Source organism: Carassius carassius, chromosome 14, assembly GCF_963082965.1.
Source record: "Carassius carassius chromosome 14, fCarCar2.1, whole genome shotgun sequence".
Taxonomy (NCBI): Eukaryota; Metazoa; Chordata; class Actinopteri; order Cypriniformes; family Cyprinidae; genus Carassius; species Carassius carassius.
The window spans coordinates 17107457-17128262 of record NC_081768.1 but is presented as its reverse complement, the minus strand read 5'-3'; the positions used below and the strand labels follow the sequence as shown (position 1 = coordinate 17128262).

The window sequence follows — 20806 nt, the reverse complement described above, 5'->3', positions numbered from 1 at the left end:
TCAAATTGCAAAGGCTTTGCAAATCTCATCATCTACAGTGCATAACATCATCAAAAGATTCAGAGAAACTGGAGAAATCTCTGTGCGTAAGGGACAAGGCCGGAGACCTTTATTGGATGCCCGTGGTCTTCGGGCTCTCAGGCGACACTGCATCACTCATCGGCATGATTGTGTCAATGACATTACTAAATGGGCCCAGGAATACTTTCAGAAACCACTGTCGGTAAACACAATCCGCCGTGCCATCAGCAGATGCCAACTAAAGCTCTATCATGCAAAAAGGAAGCCATATGTGAACATGGTCCAGAAGCGCCGTCGTGTCCTCTGGGCCAAGGCTCATTTAAAATGGACTATTTCAAAGTGGAATAGTGTTTTATGGTCAGACGAGTCCAAATTTGACATTCTTGTTGGAAATCACAGACGCCGTGTCCTCCGGGCTAAAGAGGAGGGAGACCTTCCAGCATGTTATCAGCGTTCAGTTCAAAAGCCAGCATCTCTGATGGTATGGGGGTGCATAAGTGCATACGGTATGGGCAGCTTGCATGTTTTGGAAGGCTCTGTGAATGCTGAAAGGTATATAAAGGTTTTAGAGCAACATATGCTTCCCTCTAAACAACGTCTATTTCAGGGAAGGCCTTGTTTATTTCAGCAGGACAATGCAAAACCACATACTGCAGCTATAACAACAGCATGGCTTCGTCGTAGAAGAGTCTGGGTGCTAACCTGGCCTGCCTGCAGTCCAGATCTTTCACCTATAGAGAACATTTGGCGCATTATTAAACGAAAAATACGTCAAAGACGACCACAAACTCTTCAGCAGCTGGAAATCTATATAACGCAAGAATGGGACCAAATTCCAACAGCAAAACTCCAGCAACTCATAGCCTCAATGACCAGACGTCTTCAAACTGTTTTGAAAAGAAAAGGAGATGCTACACCATGGTAAACATGCCCCGTCCCAACTATTTTGAGACCTGTAGCAGAAATCAAAATTGAAATGAGCTCATTTTGTGCATAAAATTGTAAACTTTCTCAGTTTAAACATTTGCTATGTTATCTATGTTCTATTGTGAATAACATATTGGCTCATGTGATTTGAAAGTCTTTTAGTTTTCATTTTATTAAAATCTAAAAAACGTCCCAACTTTTCCGGAATTCGGGTTGTATATAGCCCTGGCGGATCGTGGATATTGTATGTATACGAACACAAATAAACCGGAGATGAGATGAATGGCTGCTGTATGAGTGATGACTGCAAACCACGGCTGTGTGGGCCACCACGGAGCTACCAGCAGCAACTGCTGCACTCTGTCCAGCCGTATCCTGGATAAATCCGCTGGAATTAGACGAATCGGGGGAAAAGCATACAAGCTGGTTCTGGGCCAATTGTGAGCTAACACATCCAAGCCCAGGGGTGATGGAGGGTATAAGGAGAACCACAGCGGGCAATGCGTAGTCATGCTCGACGTGAATAAGTCCACTCTTGCTTCTCCAAATATTTGCCATTAAAGGCTCACCATTTGGGGGTGCAACCTCTATTCCCCCTGCTCCAGAGTCTGTCTGGATAGCAAATCCACTCCGAAGTTCAAACGTCCGGGGACATGAACCACTCGGATTGACAGAAATCTGTTCTGAGACCAAAGAATAATATTTCTCGCCAGCCTGCACAAGGGGCAAGAGCGTAATCCTCCTTGATGATACAGATACGACACAACCGCTATGCTGTCTGACCTGAGTAGTACATGACGGCCGATCAGCAGATTCGAGAAATATTGGAGAGCTAGAAAAACCGCCAGTAATTCCAACCTGTTTACATGCCAACTGCATTGTGTCGCCGTCCATACTCCGTGAGCTGAGCGCCCTTGACAAACAGCTCCCCCATCGGTCAACAGGGGAAGCCGCTGCCATTAGACCTAAAAGTCTGAGGCACAAACTCACCGTCACTGTTCAACCCACTTTGAAGTGACGCACGCAAGACACGAGAGACTGAGCGCGCGGGAGAGATAGTCTTGCTGTCATCGCGCGAGAGTCCAAGTTTATTCCAAAAGGTTATCCGCTGAGAGGGAATTAAAACACTCTTCTAGAAATTTGTGCATAAGCCCAGGCTGTTTAGATGATTCAGCACAAGATCCCGATGGGAGTGTGCTTGAGTCTGCGATTGTTATTAACACCAGCCAATCGTCCAGGCAATTCAATACACGAATGCCCTGGAGCCGCAACAGGGCCAGAACTGCGTCCATACGTTTTGTTGTGTCTAATCCTGAAGCGTATCCGTGGCAGAATTAAATCCAACAAAATGAACATCGGGCCACGCCGCTAGCGTGATTACAGCAGCTGTGTTAGCCGTCATAAACAGGCTGTCTTAGTCAGCCTCTTGTGCCGTGCCTCAACTCTGAAGGCTGGATTGTGCAGAGTGTCTGAGGGGGCGCTCAAGTGATAGCTCGATCCAATGATGCTGCGAGGCAGTCAGTGTTAGAGCATGGGGACTGCAGTGAGAGGGCTGGATGTGCATTAGCGGTCCAACAGCGCTCTCTTATGGAGGGCACAGTCCCTGGCGAACAGGAAGGGAAGCGTATGCGCCAAAGTCGCTGCGTTTCGTTGTGTATAATCCTGAAGCGTATCCACGGCAGGATTTAATCCAACAAGATAAACATCGGGCCACGGCGCTAGCGAGAACGCGTCAGCTGTGTGAGCCGTTAGGAAACTGGCCGTCTTTGTCAGCCTCTTGTGCTGTCCCTCAAACTCTGAAGGCTGGGTTGTGCAGAGTGTCTGAGGGGGCGCCAAATGATAGCTCAATTCAATGACGCTCGAGGTGCCTTTGCTGCGAGACAGTCAATGTTAGAGCGTGGGGATTGAGGACAAGAGGCTTTCTCGTTAAGAACCGCCATAAAGTGAAGTAAATTTGCCAAGATTAGACACGACTCGACACGCCTTCGACGAGACTTAGGCCGCGGCCAAGTTTGGCGCGATTCGTTTGGCTAGAGAGTTAGTTCACCAGCAGCATTGCTGTGTAACAGCAGTCCGCCATGTCAGCAATGGTGGCGAAACCTGCGGCGTTCGTGACGTGCACTGATTAAGGCTGCTTCCAGGACCTCGAAACCTCTTGGTGGAGAGAACCGCATGTGCTGGCCAGAGCCTACTCTGAGTTCGAAGCCGCGGTGGACAAACATAGTTTGAAAAAGCAAATCTGCTGATTAACACGCTCGAGTGGGGGAGAGCGAGCAAGTGGAAAAACTCCAGTGCATCACTGTATTCATAGGCAAAGCCGCACATATTGCCCCAAACCACCACCTTGTGCGGGGCCTCAGCGACTGCAGAAGCGAAATGGTGGGGGTTAGACGTGAGGCGACCTATAGAAAATACACTCCAGAGCGTGGATTCTTTTTTTTTTTTTTACTGTAGCCGTAGGCTATCACGGAGAGAACATGTAGAGAGGCTGCTACGGACCTCTCATGAGTGCCTCCTCATGATAAACCCATTATACGGCTCTTACCTTTCGTTGACTCATCGCGTCTGCGAAGAGGAGTTGAACACTGCTCGAAGAAAAAAACGCTGAGAACGCGAGATGGTTTCCTTAGGGCCCAGATGATTCGCTTTCCTGAAGGAATGAAATCTGAGCGAAATAGTGCGCGGCACTCAGGTATACGATGCGTACGCATGCGTAGGGCGGTGCCAAACGCTATTTGGCCAATAGGATTGGCGGGATGGTATAGGGCTTCAGACATTCGTCACACCGAGGGATGTTCCCATACGGTGACGTCACCGCAGCATCGAAGTGACCTATGAAAGGGAACGGAAGTTTACCGTACCCGAGTCTTTTATTCCTGTCAGTCCCATAAGACGGAAAACTCGTGAAGCACAATGTTCCTCCGTGTTTTCTCAGCACTAGATCATAGAAAATACGAGGTTTGAGAAGTTGAAGGCGGGGCAACATTTAAAACATTTCAAAAAACGGTTTGACAGAATATACCCTGACCGTCAACACTGACAGTTGCAGCACAATATGAAAGACTTCGTCTTAGGTTTAACAATAAACAACCTATGAAACTAATAATGAACAATATGAAACTAAAGCGACATAAGCTTAATTTAAAATGGCTTAGGAACTGTAGGCTATTTAGAGGTGGATAAACTCAATTTAAAGGTGGATAAACGCACTTTGGAGGTGGGTAAACGCTATTTCCGAATTTTGGAAGGTGGGTGCGTTCAGCCTCCACTACATCCCTGTATATATATATATATATATATATATATATATATATATATATATATATATATGAAATAAATACATTTAATCATGTTTTTATCCCAAGTTTTTTCTTGACTTAGTTCCCCCAAAAAAGAAACCCGAAAGACCTTTATTCATCTTAAATCTTAGCTTTCTGACCTTAGACAGCAATGTTACTGAAATGTCCCTATAGTCTCAGAAACATAATAAGTACATTGTTAAAATAACCCATGTGACATCAGTGGTCCAGCCAAAATTTTACGAAGCAATAAGATTACTTTTTTTACGCAAAGAAAACTAAAATAATGATTTTATTCAACAATTCCTCTCTTCTGCTTCACCGTCCTCCACTGTTGTTGACAGTACCACGACGCGCACATGATTCTTCTGCTCGTGAAGAAAGCGCAGCGCACGTGAGTTCTGTGTCAGCAGTAGCACATGAATGCTTCGTGGTATTCTCGATAATGACACAGAAGAGAAGAATTGTTGAATAAAGTTATTATTTTTGTTTTCTTTGCGCACAAAAACCAATCTCATAGTTTTGTGAAATTACGGGTGAACCACTGACGTCCTATGAATTTTAACGACATCCTTACTTCTGGGTCTGGGAACATTTCAGTTACATTGCTGTCTTTGGAGGGTCAGAAAGCTCTCGGATTTCATCCAAAAATATCTTAATTTGTGTTCCGAAGATGAATGAAGGTCTTTCGGGTTTGGAACAACATGAGGGTGAGTAATTAATGACAGAATTTTCTTTTCTGGATGAACTAGACCTTTAAGCTCACTGTAGCTGCCAAAGCTGTTGGAATCTACTTTGACAGACAGCAAATCTATTTATTATACATAATTAATGTAAAAAAGGATGTTAATTTGCATTGAGTGGTAAAATATAATTTTATCTAATAAGTGTACCTGAACAGTAAACTGATTTTGACAGCCAGCTGCACTGTACAAAATGGGCAGAGCAGGCTCTACTGTCTGTTGAAAAACAGCATTACACTGTGATGTAATGTACAGAGCAGATGAGCAGTGATGTGCTGGATGGCTGCAGGGTGTGAATCTGCAAGACTGACGGGTGAGTTGATCTGTGTTAGTGCTTGGGTCATTGATTTGGGGGACAAGTAAATCATTTGGGAACAACTTCATAGTGCTGGGCTGTCCAATTCAGTGACTCATATGCTTAGAAGAAACGACCATCAGATCCTCTCACTTCTTTGCTTCTGCTCCCACTCAAACACCCACAATGACATGGACATTTCTGCAATTATGACATACATATGTGATATAACTGGTATGTGAGGTTATATTTTAGTGTGTATGTGTGTTTATTGGTTTATGTTTATTAATGTTGCTGCATCATGTGTTCTCATTATGAATATTATCTTTGTGCTTGCTTGTGTATCTTTGACTTGCCAGGGGAGTGGAAACTGAAAGACTCTTAGTCATCTCTTTTAATGTCTGATTGGGGCTGACATTTCGGGAACCATAGTGATCAGTACGCCTCACCTGATGAGTCATACACTTTCCTCACATACTCCCCAATCTATTCACCATCCACACACTCTCATTGTCATACGAAGACAAGTATACATTATGAAACCCTGTGAAGGTTATTCAGACAATGAATAAGACATGAAAACACACATCAACGAGATCCAAAGATTTTCTTCATCATGTTTATTGCAATGTTCCTTGAATGAATTCTGTCATCTTTTACTCACCCTCATGTTGTTCCAATCCTGCATGACTGACTTTCTTCTGCAAACATAAAAGGAGAAACCAAAAATAGTTTTTTCGATTGGAACATTTCACTTCTGAAATGTTTCAGAACATTTGGTTTTTGAATCAGCTCAGGATTATTGAGATTTGAGAGCTTTTTTAAAGGGATAGTTCACTTAAAAATGGGTCATTAATTGCTCATCCTCATGTTGTTCCAAACCCGTAAGACCTTCGTTCTTCTTCAGAACACAAATAAGATATTTTTTATGAATTCTAAGTGCTCCCTGACCCTCCCATAGACAGCAACGTAATGTATGAAGTGACGGGAACACTTTTTGCAAGCGAAGAAAACAAAAATAACGACTTTATTAAATAATTCCTTTGTCAACGGTCTCCTCTTTCATACTTTCCATACCTTTTATGGACCACTTAACCCCATGACTTACATGGGGGTAAGTGATTAATGACAAAATTGTCATTTTTGGTTGGAGTAACCCTTTAATTGCAATTTTCTTACACTTGTAACTTTTTATATTACTTGTGAATTTATTTCTCATAAAGAATGTCCCACAATTGCAACTTTATTTCTTTTAATTATGACTTAAAAGAAAAATTACTCACCCTCATGTCGGACAAAACCCAACCAAAACGCTTCCGGTATTTGAGTCCGCGCTTCTACAGCAAATGCGTCCTGCGCATTCATATGCGCTGAATACTGCCAAAGATTATGTATTTATAAGCTAAAATTAATGGCGTTCAATTAAAGGTCCTATCTGACTCGTTTCAGAGTTGCTAATGAGTTTTGAAGTCAGCAAAAAGCAGCGTCACACACAGGCTAATCATGAGCGATCATGTTTACATTAACAGTCATCAGACTTCAGAAAACTTGTGCACATCTCTAGTCCTCCTGTGTATTATTTCTTTTACTGTCTATGTGTATTAGCTGTTGTTGTAATGCTTAAATATAACAATTAATTTGCAATAACCCAATAAATTTGGTATTTAAGACAAGTCTAGGGCTGATCTAAAATTAAGAAGTTATTTACGATGATTTTTAAGAAGATTCTTTTCAAGAATTTGAATTCTTCTTAGGTTTTGTCTTAAGAACAATCTTAAGAAAAAAGATAAGAATATTCTTAAGATTAATTTATGGGAATACAAAATATTCTTAACTTTTTTCTAAAGTTAAAAAATAAGAAGAAAACAGCAATTAAGAAGAAATTTCTTCTTAAGGATGTTTTCGTGAAGGAGGGCAGGAGTTGTAGGTGGGGGAGGGAGTTAATGAACAGCGCTCTCTTCCACCCTCAATACCCATGGCTGAAGTGCCCTTAAGCAAGGATCTATAGCTGCCCACTGCTCCAGGTGTGTGTTCACGGTGTGTTCATTTCTCACTGCTGTGTGTGTGCACTTGGATGGTTTAAATGCAGAGCACCAATTCTGAGTATGGGTTACCATACTTGGCAAATGTCACGACTTTAACTTTCAGTCATAACTAGGAGAGTCACAGTTAAAAGACATAAAGTCACAGTTGTGAGATAAAGTTGCAAATCTGAGATATACAGTATAGCTGGGGAAGTCTTGGCCTAGTGGTTAGAGAGTTTGACTCCAAATCCTAGGGTTGTGGGTTTGAGTTTGGGCTGGCAATACCACGACTGAGGTGCCCTTGAGCAAGGCACTGAACCCCCAAAACTGCTCCCTGGGCACCGCAGCATAAATGGCTGCCCACTGCTCCGGGTGTGTGTTCACAGTGTATGTGTGTGTGTGTGTGTTTACTGCTGTATGTGTGCACTTTGGATGGGTTAATTGCAGTTATAGTGATTTTGATGCAATTAAGAGAAATAAAGTTGCAATAAAGATAAAGATGTGAGAAAGCCTCACTTTAGATGGATGTACTGTTACTTCATCTACATTCAAAAATCTGGGTGTTATATTAGACAGCAACTTGTCTTTTGGAAATCATATTTCCCTTGTCACAAAAACAGCATTCTTCCAACATTGCCAAGCTACGAAACATGTTACCTGTTTCTGATGCAGAAAAGCTGGTTCCGTATCAGTTACAAATTATTATTACTTACCTATAAGGCCCTTAATGGTTTAGCTCCTACATACCTAACTTTCGCATTTGGCTCCCAAACTATATATATATATATATATATATATATATATATATATATATATATATATACTATGAACTCTTAATATAGTTCAGGAAGACTGCAATAAGCTCTCATTCCACCATTCTCAATAATCCACCATTCACTGAAGGTCAGACTGATCAGACAGTGAAAGTGCAAAAACACCTCAGATCAAAACGGGTGCGGGGGTGTCTGCAGGGACACCCCGAACACACATGGAGAAATTACTCTAGTCATGTGTCAATGATGTCACCCCTCTCGAGCCTTATCTTACTAACAGAAAGGGAAAGGTGAGCAAAGGGGCAGTTGGTTGTTTGGTCAGATAAACCTCCTGAAGAGAGCGAAATGCCACGACACACATTAAAATGACAAGCACAGTGTGAACTCATACACGCACACTTTAAACATTTGTTCCCCTGCTCATTGTCCCAAGAGAGCTGTGTAGTGGATAAGAGGCACAGATGGCCACTGTCAGGACTGCTGATAAAGTGAAACGCAAAGAAGTGTTTCTCATCTCTCTCTCTCTCTCTCTCTCTCTCTCTCTCTCACACACACACACACACACACACACACATACGTTTTGTGATGCTTTGGAGTTCACACTGGATTATCAACGCCTCTTTGGACTTATGATGCACATTCAGATCTCCTACTCTGCTGACTACTTCAGTACTGATAATACCACAGCAATTTAAACTTCATTAAAGAAGTGTACGGTAACAGTACATTGCACAACAGGGCATATAAATATACGTATATAGCTATATCTAGACATTATTAGAGAACGAGATAAAGCCTAAAAAGAGCAAATGCTGGGGTAAATTGTGAAAGCATGTTCATATTGCGCCCCCCAGGCTAAAGAAGTAAATCCATATGCCCATATACAAATACAGAGAAGGAACGTTCATGCACATACTAAGCATGCACATCAAACATCGCACAAGCAACACATCAAACATAATCAACATACAGCATATTCATAAAATTTTTGGTAAAGTCACTCATGTCAAAGACTAGATTCACATCACATCAGATTATAAAAACAGGCCAGAGGGCTTTGTGAATCATACTACACTCACAAAACATGTCAAGACATGAATCATTAGATTAATTCCTTGTATTTTCCATCATTCCTGCCTTTTTTTTTTTAACACAGATTTCAGTTCGACTCTTGGCAGATGGATGAGTGGAGTCAAGGATTCTTCTATAGATAGAAGTGGTGCCCATTGGTGGTGAGCCATTTTGAAGCCATCAGCCTAAATAAATGATGGCTTGATGACAGAGGAGTGTGGAGCTGATAAAGATTTCAGCTGAAAATCCACATCCCTTTTGAAAGTGAGAGAGTGAGAGAGTGAGAGAGAAGATAACTAGCATGCATCTTCATCAAGGCAGTTTAATCAACAGTTTCCTCAGGGTGTAATTTTACACATCTCTCTAAATCTGATTCAGAAGCGGATATGAAGGACTCATGTTGCATTACGCTACTTTGAGCAAGCAAACAACTTTAATCGTTACTTCTGTTTATTGCCATCTCGAACGCATTTTGAATTCCTCAGTGGCAAAACACTGCAAAGTCCAATAATCTAGTGCATCTGACTCATAACAGGAGAGGACTGTAGAACGTCAGAGTTGAAATTCGGAAGGGAGCTCTGAATTTCAGTGGTCTCTGATTCTGATTCTGACTCTTTCAGAGTGAGATGTACACTGATTCTTCTTTTGAAATATTACTTTATGACTGTTAAATAGTACATTCTATGTAGGGTGAATGAGTGTAGTATGAATATTTTTGGCCCTACACAGTCCCAGATGCTCTCATGTCTTATTCATGTACCATTTGGTCTTGAATGATGCTTGACTTAAGTGTCTTGCAGCAGCCTCAACTTTGCCTGTGTATGACATCACTTTTTAATCTCACAGGGTGGTTTTTCTACCCAAAATGCACAAACCATGAGTACTTTGAACAACTTTACCTTAACATCTTGGATTTGGTGCTTTCTTTTCAGAAGCTTCCTTGAACTCCATTCCATCTGCCCTCAAGCCCTCCAGTTTCGCCTCGCCATATTTCTACATGTGCTTTAATCTCTGTAAAAGGACACAAAACCAAAAACAAAAATATATTGTATACACAGTCAGGAACATTTGGCTACAGCATGACCTTGAACTGCAGAGAGTGTTTGGTGCATGCTGGGAGTGAAGTGGCTCAGGTCAGTAAATCTGGTTGCATTTGCACTTGTTTAGTGTTCCTCTTTTTCTCTTTGTTCCTCTCTGCACCCTTCTTTCCATCACTCAGATTGAAATAGAAATAGTGAAAACCTTTTCCATCTACCCTTAAAGTACACAGTGTTATTCAATGTGAACACTCTAACAGCACAAATAGACAACAGAGATTTATCTAAACATCACTGGAACCTTTTCTCTTGCACACACATGCTTGTGAAAAACATTGTGAATTAAACCATGTCTGATGATCAAAATGGCCTGTGCAAATAAAAGAGCCATATAAGTGTGTGTCTGAGTGTCAGTGAGGACATATCTCTCATTTGTCAGGTCAGTAATACTGATCAAAGCTAATGTCACTCTCCTTCAAGCTTAAATTATAAGATAAAACTACACAAGAAATTTCTAAAGCTTCCAGAAGCCGGAAAGCTTCCTTTCAAGATGTACTCAATGATTTTGCCTTCATTAAGAAGTTTTACATAGAGAGAATTAAGAGTATTTTTCCAAAAATGTTTAAAATGTTGTTTACTCACATGAGATGAATCCAGTCAAAACACTCATAAAAGTGGTTCATGTGACACGCAAGCAATGTGTCTTCTAAAGCTAGTAATGGGGAAAACTTTTAGAAACTCATCTGAACCAATTGCTTTGCAACAAGATACTGTTTTGAAGGGCTTGAAACACCACATTCTGGTCAGAACGGTGCACATGCAACAAAATCTCAACCCTGTTACATGTCAATAATTATCCGGTTGCAATGGTTAGTGGCTGACTGGAGAGAAAATGAGCAATAAATAACACTGTAAATGTCGTACACAATTTGCGTAAGAACAATTTGTTTCTTACACAAATGTATGACTTGAGATCACTTTTATGATTCTTATGATTCATAAGAATTATAAGTCCTTAGAGCTTGAAAGTGCATGGTCTTCACATTTTCTCCTGTTGTGTTTGAAGAAAGGAGACTCATACGTGTTTGGTATGACACAGTGGTGAGTAAATGTTGACAAAACTGACTCACGACATATTAATGGCTTTAAGGAGTATTGTACTTTAACAAATGACACAGGAGTAAAAAAAAACAAAACAAGTAATACAATTTTTTTTTCTTTTTTTAGATGTGCCCATTTTTTAGATCATTGCCCATTGTATGATGTGTCCTCTGGCAATATGGCAGCCTTCCCATCTGACTAACAACTTCTGGGATCCAGGTCTATATTGCAATAGTATTCAATTCATTCTGACCAAGACAGTTTAGTAATCATGCTGGTATATTTAGAGCAGTGAGAACATGGCAGTGTGTTGCATGAATTATTTCATATTATGTGGCAAGTAATTCATCTTGACTAAGAGTCTCATTTACTTACAATCCACTAGTAGGAATGATAAAGCATGTACCCTGATCCTCTATTTGCAGATGGAGATGTTTGACTGAGGGTAAAAAACAGTTTCTATTAAAAACAGGAACAACTATCAATCTGAAGCTTTGGGAAAAGCTTGCAAGCACTCATTTGCCATACAAAATAATGGTTGATTTCCATTTGTTCCAGTCAGGGCACAATTTAATCATATCAGATCTATTATCCAAAACATTTTTGATGTTGGATAACAGCAGCAGTATTAGTGGCATCACAAATCACTCATATAGATTCATGATTTATGCATGTGCACGCGTGTATCTTTAAGTCTGTAATAATGGTTGGAAATAGGGTCAGACAACCCCTAAACAGACCACTGGCACTGTCGCCATAGCAACAACCAGTTCTGCCATCCCCCTGAACTGTTGCCAATAATCTGATGTCTTTCAGAAGACACACAAACACAACACATGTCCTTTAAACTCAACAGGGGAGGTCTAGCATGATGGACAGCAGATCCTAACATCGCTCCAGCTACTACAAAGTCTGTCACAGGGGGTCTGTGTAGTCATCTATTCAAGCAACACAGGCTTCAGAGGCTAAACATGTACTGAACAGCCAGAGGCCTAATGTCCAGACCCCACCCACTGGGTCTTTATATGGAGTGAATGCCTGAGGAGCTTGGTGCTCCGTATGAGAACAGACCTATAACACAAAAACAAGTCTAGTTGACAGCTGAGTTGCATTTTATAGGAACATTTACATCTCATTGATCCTTTGTTATGTTCGTTACAGTTAAAATGTCAACTCTGTACATATTTACTTACCCTGATTGTATTGCAAACTCGCATGACTTGCTTTAACAAAATAGATTTTGAAATAAAAACTTTGTTATTACAATGAAAAAGGGTAAGTAAATGATTAGAGGACTATTCCCTATATAGCTCAAGTAAGATAAAACTAGTAAAAATGATCATAATTACAGATTTACCACCTTTAAAATTAGCACTGTCTGGTAATCCTCTAAATGTCTCATCTGTGGCACAATTGTTTTATAATTTTTCCAAGCTTAACATTCTGCTGTATATGAGTACACTACATGGACAAAAGTGTGTGGACACCCACTTATGGGATTGACTATTTCAGCTATGCTGTCACTATGCTCTCAAACTCTATTTTAAGAAGACAAACAATGTTTTCTTCCTTTGTCATGTAGATCGAAAAGGTTGAAAATTTGTCTATTATTAAAGCTTATGTAATTCCGGAGATGTCATCTGGTACATAAATGGATACTTGGAGACCAGCAATATTGACTTCATCTCTGTTGTTCAGCCGTTGTGTAGATTGTGATGGTTGGTGGTTTTTGTTCCACTACCCTCCACTGTAGTACTGTTACAAACGTGCCACAATGACACAATTTTCATTTTTGAAGGAACTATCCCTTTAAAGATTATATTTAGAATTTGACAGCACTGTAGAAGTGTGTTTTTTTTTTCTGAAGGCCGCCTTGGTTGTTGTTGTTGTTTTTCATGCTTCTGATCTGAAGTTTTGCGCTCACATATCTTGTTTTGTTTCAACTATTTCCATTACTATTGAAAGGATAATAAAATAAAGCATACAGCCATACAATGCCCTTTGACAAATGTCAGTAGAATGTGGCATACCAAAGAGCTCAGTGACGTTCAAGGTACAGTGTCCTTGGATGCAAAAGAAAGATAGCCTGCACAAAGCCCAGACCTGAACCTTACTGAACACCTTCGGGACATATATATATATATATATATATATATATATATATATATAAATCTTAAAACATCTCTATTTCTGTAAATTCATTTGTTTGAACAAACCAGCCATGGTGCTACGGTTACAACAGTGAAAATAAATATTTAAAAATACTTAAATATTTTGATTTTGCAACTCACTGTCCACAGTGTTTTTATATTGTCTCTTCCTCATCAGTCAATACTTTGTGTGTGTGTGTGTGTGTGTGTGTGTGTGTGTGTGTGTGTGTGTGTGTGTGTGTGTGTGTGTGTGTGTTTAAATTGTGCAACAGTTTCCAAGTCATTATTTAGTTAGTGGCGCCCCCTAGCGCAACCATTGATCCATTACAATAATTAAAGCTGGGTCTCCTAGGGCTCAAGACTTCAGTATTACCGCCATCATCTGGATCATATCGGAAGTACTTTGCTCCTGCAAAATACCCGTCTTTCTCCTTTTTTCCTATTGATTGTAGAATGCATATAAAAACAAATTTTCAGTTAATTAGATAACATGATTTGTTATATGTACAAATTACCAGACCTCCTAGGTTTATCATCCTGTTTTATCAAGTGCAGTGAATTTTGGATTATAATCCTGCCAATGAAAGTGCTATCAAAACTGATGAAATTCTACACTGACCTTGCTAAACCTTAAGCTTTGTTATAGTGTGAATCATCCAGTGATCCCTGGACTGGTGCAACACAACAGCCTACTGAAAGCCAATGAGGAGAAGCTGCAGGTAAATGATGAGGATGGTATTTTTCACTCACTCATAGGGTGCCGTTATATTTGTGGTCTTCGGTTTTCACAGTATGAGAGCCACAGAGGCTGTGAGGAGTAGGAAGTGAATCTGACTCAGTATTTATTTTTTTGCTCGTTTGGGTTGATGTGTTGTCTATGTGTGTGTGTGTTTGTGTGTGCATGCATTCAGTTGGTGTGGCTGCTCATTTATCAAATTCTTTTTTTTTGGGGGGTGTGACTAAGTCACTCTTTTCACACATCACACTTACTGACTATATCTTTTGCTTTAATTACTAGCTTTTTGTGAGGTATCAGATGTATTGGATTGTCCTGCACAGTGAGTGCAAGCATTACAAAAACCTATAGATGGTGACGTTTCTGGTTTGGCCAAATCTAAATATTGCTGAAATTATTAATTGAAGAGTTGAGGCCTGTTGAATATAAAGAACGATAACTATAAAAATTAATATAACAATAACTTACAATAACAATAGCATCGGTGTAATATTATGTTTATTATAAGCATGCTGCTGTTTTGTCCTCTGCTGCTTTAAATGCTCAAATACTTTAAAATAGAATGGATTCTGATTGACTGACAATGATTTTATTGTTCATCAGAAAAAAAAAAGTTCTGAATGCACATACAACAATGTCATTCCTCTGTGTCATTACCATTTGTGGTGTTAACTTTGCTATTATTTTACATTTAAAATAATCTTGTGTGAACAGGCATTTACGCAGGTCATCTGGTCATTTTTTTGCAAGCTTTTAAAACTTGTGATGAAATCGAATTAGTGACCGATCTTTTATTTTGTATTGTGACATACATCTGAGTAAAAATGATTATAATAAAGAAAATAAAGTTGTGTGGTGTTCTATCCGTCAGTTGATTGGATGGAGGCAGATCTCAATGTTAACTTTGGTTGATTGTAAGAAATGGGCTTTTAGAGTTTAAGCAGTCTAAATGATTATAGAATTCTTGCATATATCAATAGAGATAAGCCTGCCATTTTAACAGAAGAGGAAGTTATGATTAAAGTTCATAAGATCTAAAAAAAAATTACACATGGAACATGCATGGATCAACTGTTCACAATCAATAAGATGCATTTAGAAAACAAATAGGATGAATTTCTATTTTGTGCCACTCAGTGGTTCTCAACCAGATTAGCTTCATGATCTAATATTTACATTTAAGTGACAAGCCTAAGGCTCCAAAAATCGTATCGAACAAAAGTATAATGCACTGTACATACTAAATTATAACATGACTCAATGGAAACTAGTAATAAAGCTTTAAAGCCGCAATTAATTCTGGTGTCACATCTTTGTCAGCATTTCTCTGAATCATTCTGTTTCCCTCTAATTTTAAATTTGTATAACTTTGAAATATTGTGCATTTCTTGGGATCAAACTGAGCTCCTGTTCTGCATTGTTCGCTTCGGTGACCTCTTACACAGATCCTTCTAATGTTACAAAACCTAATTCCCAGCCGGCCTGAACTTTATGCACTTGAGGATTTAAAGATCCCAAAAACCTACTTTCTAAATAGTACTACCTATTCTCTTGCTCATGGTATCTCAGTTCAGCTCAAAATGGAAGGAACTTTACAAAGCCTATTCACCGTAGTATACACCATGGCTGAGCATCAAGGCATACTGCCTAAAGTCCAGAGGGGATGAAAATACAGCAGCCTGCCATGGTGTCTCAAACTATTTGCTCTACTAAACAATAAATCTTCTTCCTGACATGGAGTTTAGTTCCTGTCAGGCAAAGGAGACGATTTGACAGCAGTGTAGTTATTTATATTGTAATTTAGCAGACACTTTCGACTGCAAGTTTACCTGCTACAAAGAATCTCTCCCTGTTGTATCATATTTCAACCAATCTCAGAAAATGGGACTATTTTAGAAGCTGGCGATTTACAATTATTTTTAGGGGAAAGAAGCCTGAAGGTCCACCCCTAAAACTAACCCTCAGAGGGACGCAAGTAGTTCATATACAAACTAAATGAGATCATACAAAGTTTCTATCTGCTTCTGATGGTTAGTTTTAGGGGTCGGACCTTCATGCTTTTTTTCCCCATGATTTTTTGTCAATTGTTGCGACTTCGCCTACAGTTGAAAGCATGTTAAACGTTTTCATGATATCTTGTTTTTCTGAAACTTTGTTCTTGTTGTTCTGTTCAGAGATGTGAATTAAACTGACAGAACCTTAATGAGAGACTTAAACTAGAGTAATTTGTCACAGTATAACACTGCATTAAACAGGCTACTTTCAAGTGAAATCCGCAGGATGCTAAAACAGAACACCATTTTACATTCTATTTAAAAGAAGGTGTTTGAAACCAGCATTAGGCTACTAGTCTACTAGAGAAAACTAGTTTGACGTCTAAATGGACGTTTGGTCTCAGGTTATGGGCTAATAGATAACGGATGTAAATACTAATTATTTGTTTTGGCTGCAGTTTGAACAGAATAACGCTATACTTCACATCAGCTGCCACACGCCCTGTCTGTATAGCCGCACAATTAATTATTCACGGTATCCAGATATTAATGCGTTTTTTCGCTGTGCCCGCTGTTTTAATGCGTTTTCCGAGTCTTTTAAAAATAATTCACACTGTCTCGGCCGCGTGATACCCTGCAAATTGAAAGATGGCGCGAAAAAGCTCTTGAGTCAGGTGCACACACCTCCTCCAGCAGGAATTACGTACTCAGCCCCGTCTCCCTCAGACTGAGTTGTTTTAGGCGCTCGGAAGGGCTAGGCGCATAATCTCAGCGCGACAGCACGTCTAGCTCCTCGATATTAACAAGAAGACACGCGAAGGACTGCCATTCATGAGCTGTCGTGTCCAGTGACCCGCTGGCGATGGGATCTGACCAGCATACTGATCCGCTCCACCAGCAGCGTCAGCAGCACCGGAGAGCGCGATAGACGCAGGAACGCCTCGCGCGCCACTTTGGTCTTCGTTAGAGTTTTTTTTTTGTTTTGTTTGTTTGTACTATATTGATGTTGGTCTCGTCGTCGCGCATGCGTTACAGCGTGGTTGAATTTTCTGGAGCGCTTCTTCAGACTAAGTTTGGGCTGCTGCTTCTCGGTCCATGATGAGAGGGATGCTGATAGCTCGGGATCACTGGCGCGCGGGGATCTTGTGTCTCCTTTTGCTCGTGGTTTTGACGGTGGGTCGTAGTCCGACAGCGCACAGGTAAGAAATAACGTGCTTGTGTGTTATCAGTCTGCCTGCATTCTCTTCGGAGCCATGTTAAACCATCCTAAGATGGTTTGCTGGGTTTAGCTGGTCCCCCAGCCTATTGGCTGGTTTCAGAGAGGTTTGGGCACTTTTCATCTGAAAGCCAGATGAGTATGAGCATGGCTAGGCTGAGGAACTAGGTAGACCAGCTTGACCTGGCTGGTAGACCAGCTAAGACCAGGTTTGCCAGCCTTGGAGACAGTTGAAACCATCACTGCACTGGCTATTCTCGATGTCCTGGTTTCTTTAAATCACAGTTTCTCAGATATCACACTACTCTTCCACAGTGTAAACGAACCAAGCAACATGTCATATGTCAAAGTCACTGTGGATAAACTACTCAAAGGCTACGACATCCGCCTCAGGCCTGACTTCGGAGGTAAAGGCGTTATATTGATTTAAAACACTTCTCCATTCTCACTGATGGATGTGACCCTTTTGATGGATCATTGACTGTCATCAGGCCATGTTGGAGAGATTGTGGTGTCTGTTTGCTTTGCAGGTCCTCCAGTTGATGTTGTTATGAGTATTGACATCGCCAGTATCGACATGGTGTCGGAAGTGAACATGGTGAGTCTACAGGCTACTCTGATTGTTTTAATAGATGGTGGGCTTACTGGGCTATTAAGGAAGGGGACATCTCTGTCAACAAAACCTATTAAGACTGCAGTGATGAATAAAGTGGGAGAATAGACTAGAGTCTGTTGTTGTAGTCCACTTAGGAAAGAGCTACAGGCTACTGTTTTCTCTCCTGCTCACATACACACAAACACAGCTGACTGTGAGATTAGAGAGACATTGTGTTCATTTTGCATTATGATTGTTTTGGCATTGGAACTGAACTGTCTTAAGCCTTTACTCTGACTCAGCATAGAAGTACAAAATAAGCAATTTTGTAAGGAACATGCACACAAGACTCCATATATGCACACCCACAGGTTGGAGTAGGTTGATGCTAAAACACAACAGTGATTTTAATGCCTCTCTGAAATGGAAGTAAAGATGATTTTGATGAAGATGGTCATGATGGTCAATGGTTTGTAGGATGTGTAATTAGCTTAAATTTATTGGCCCATGTCCAGTGAGAATGCTGTATATAGAGCAGCATTTCTTAACCTTTTTGAGCTCTTTGCTCAATATTCAAAGGAAACAATATTCAAACAATCTTCCAAGAGCAAAGCAAATTATTGTTGGTTCACAAACAAACAGAGCCGATGAAACTCAAGTGATGGGTAATTACTATCACCAACAGGTGCAAAATGGTTTAAAATTAGTTTGGGGGTGGGGAGGGGGGGGGGGTGTTAAATAATGGTGCAAATACAAGTAAACTGACTACTGCAAATCTTGCAACATTCTTTTAACCTTGCAGGATTCATTAATACTCTCCTCCCATAAATTCTGTATCTGAAAGAGAAGCTTGTACAAATGCATATGCAGTAAGGATAGCCTTTTCATTGCTAATGTTTCATTGCATGTCTTTAGTTTTTAACAGCAAAAGAGCAAGAGAGTGCACTGGCACAATCTGTTAGTAACTCTAGCCCTAGGAGTGTTGATAAAAATAATTAACCACAATAAATCTTTCAGAAGAAGACATAAGAGCAAAGATTCTACTTCCGTATGCTCTTCGATTTAAATATATATATATATATATATATATATATATATATATATATAGAGAGAGAGAGAGAGAGAGAGAGAGAGAGAGAGAGAGGGGGGGGGGGAAATAAATATGATTTCAATCTACATATTGATTTCTTTGTGAATTCATTTTTTATATAATGTGATTAATTAATCCTGTGACCTCTTGGGAATTTCTGAAGGCTCACAGTGGGCCCCAGTCCCCTGTTTGAGAACAACTTCTACAGAGGACATGTGAGCTCTTTTTTATCTCTCAGATGATCGTCCTGAACTGGAGATTAATGCAGATAATTTTCTTTTCAAAATGATAAGAGAGTAGTAGAATAACAGTAAAATGTGTTCTGAAATAAACTTCAGGCGAAGCCACTCTGAAGGCTGATGCAGTCTGGGGGTTTTCTAGGATACTTCAGGTCTAAGGTTGAGGTTGTCACTTTTGTTATGACAAGGTGTCACTTTGGCCACCCTGGAAAAAGCTTTTTTTTGTGAATTATGGATAGTGGGCCTGAACAAAATCCATTTCTGTGGTGGTTTGTCATACATTAATTATTTTAGCAAGTGGGAGGCCTTTCAGGGAGGACACATGAGGGTGGGAGTTAGTGAGGCGCGGCAGAGAGATACTTAGCGTTTGCAGCTGCTTCAGGACTCACTGTGCCTAGAAATTCTGTTTCTCTTAAAATATGCATTTAAATAAAATCTAAAATAGTCAGAATATATGTACAGTATATAGGAATACCACCTGGAGCTGTTTATGTCAGTTATGGCAAAATTAGACTAGAAACCATCCCAAATGTTATTGTGGAGTTATAATGTAGAGTTGATTGCATTCACCGTTGAAAGGGCAGAAGGAATCAAATAACTTGTGTATCTTAAAGTGTTTTGAAGATCTTTATTTCATCAGTTTCTTATGATTGCTTTTTATGCAGTGGTGAATTTCACAAGAATTGATTTAGATGTTTTTGAATGTGATATGAGCAAAAGTCAAGTTTTGTGAGGTACCTGTAGTTGCTGTCATTTTTGTGGAGTAGCTGCAGAGACAAAAAGGTGTAGCTTTCAACAATTTGTTGTGATTTTAGAGAGGTAGGCTGAAAAAAAATGTGATTCAAAATCGCTTGATCAACATAAATACACCTACAAAACAATTTTCAAGGCTCAGTCAGGTAGAAATAGAAATTTCAGGTTAACACTTTTCCAGTGTACCATATTATTTTTCCGGAATATTATAATTTGATGCCTGAATTCATGTACCATTTAAAACTCTAATTTGTTTTTAATTGAAAGCAAATAAGCATAAAAATTTAATAACAGTGATTTATTGGTTATCATCTAATAAATGAAAATAATTATCAGCTCATTGCTATCGGCCAGAATTTTAAGCTCAGTGCATCCCGAGTGATTTTAGAAAATCAGATATTAAACTCTATTTGCCTCGCTGCAATATCTCTCATCCAATTTTCTCCTGTTTGTTTGCTTGAAATGAAGACACGCATACACTTCGACATGATTTTTATAACACTTCATGATTGAAGCATCAGATATTGACAGATGTGTTTTCTTTTTCTTTGCTTTTCATAGCACAGAAAATCACAGGTTAAGAGAGCACTGCAATCCTTATCACAAGAACAGAAAGGTGATTTGGCGGAGAAGTGGGAAAAAGCTGAATTTAAATAGCCAATTTAGAAACTGCTTTAAACTAAGAGACAATCTACTGCAGCTCCCATTAGAATATTGCAGAAGGTCAGCTGTTCTCAGTGCT

At 39.8% G+C, this 20806-nt stretch overlaps 1 protein-coding gene and 1 long non-coding RNA gene across 3 annotated transcripts in view; one reads left to right on the top strand and one right to left on the bottom strand.

Annotated features, from left to right (window-relative positions):
- The window catches only part of LOC132157207 (uncharacterized), a 212484-nt gene that overhangs the window by 135346 nt on the left and 56332 nt on the right, over positions 1–20806 (bottom strand). The window lies entirely within an intron of this gene.
- gabrb1 (gamma-aminobutyric acid type A receptor subunit beta1) overlaps positions 16850–20806 on the top strand; it is a 30601-nt gene continuing 26644 nt past the window's right edge. Inside the window, exons 1-3 of one of the 2 annotated variants that reach the window (XM_059566421.1) lie at positions 16850–17370; positions 17703–17794; positions 17918–17985. In XM_059566421.1, coding sequence (XP_059422404.1) covers positions 17267–17370; positions 17703–17794; positions 17918–17985 — 264 coding nt within the window. In that variant the 5' untranslated portion in view covers positions 16850–17266. The remainder of the gene's footprint in view (positions 17371–17702; positions 17795–17917; positions 17986–20806) is intronic. The other variant, XM_059566422.1, reaches the window with a different exon arrangement.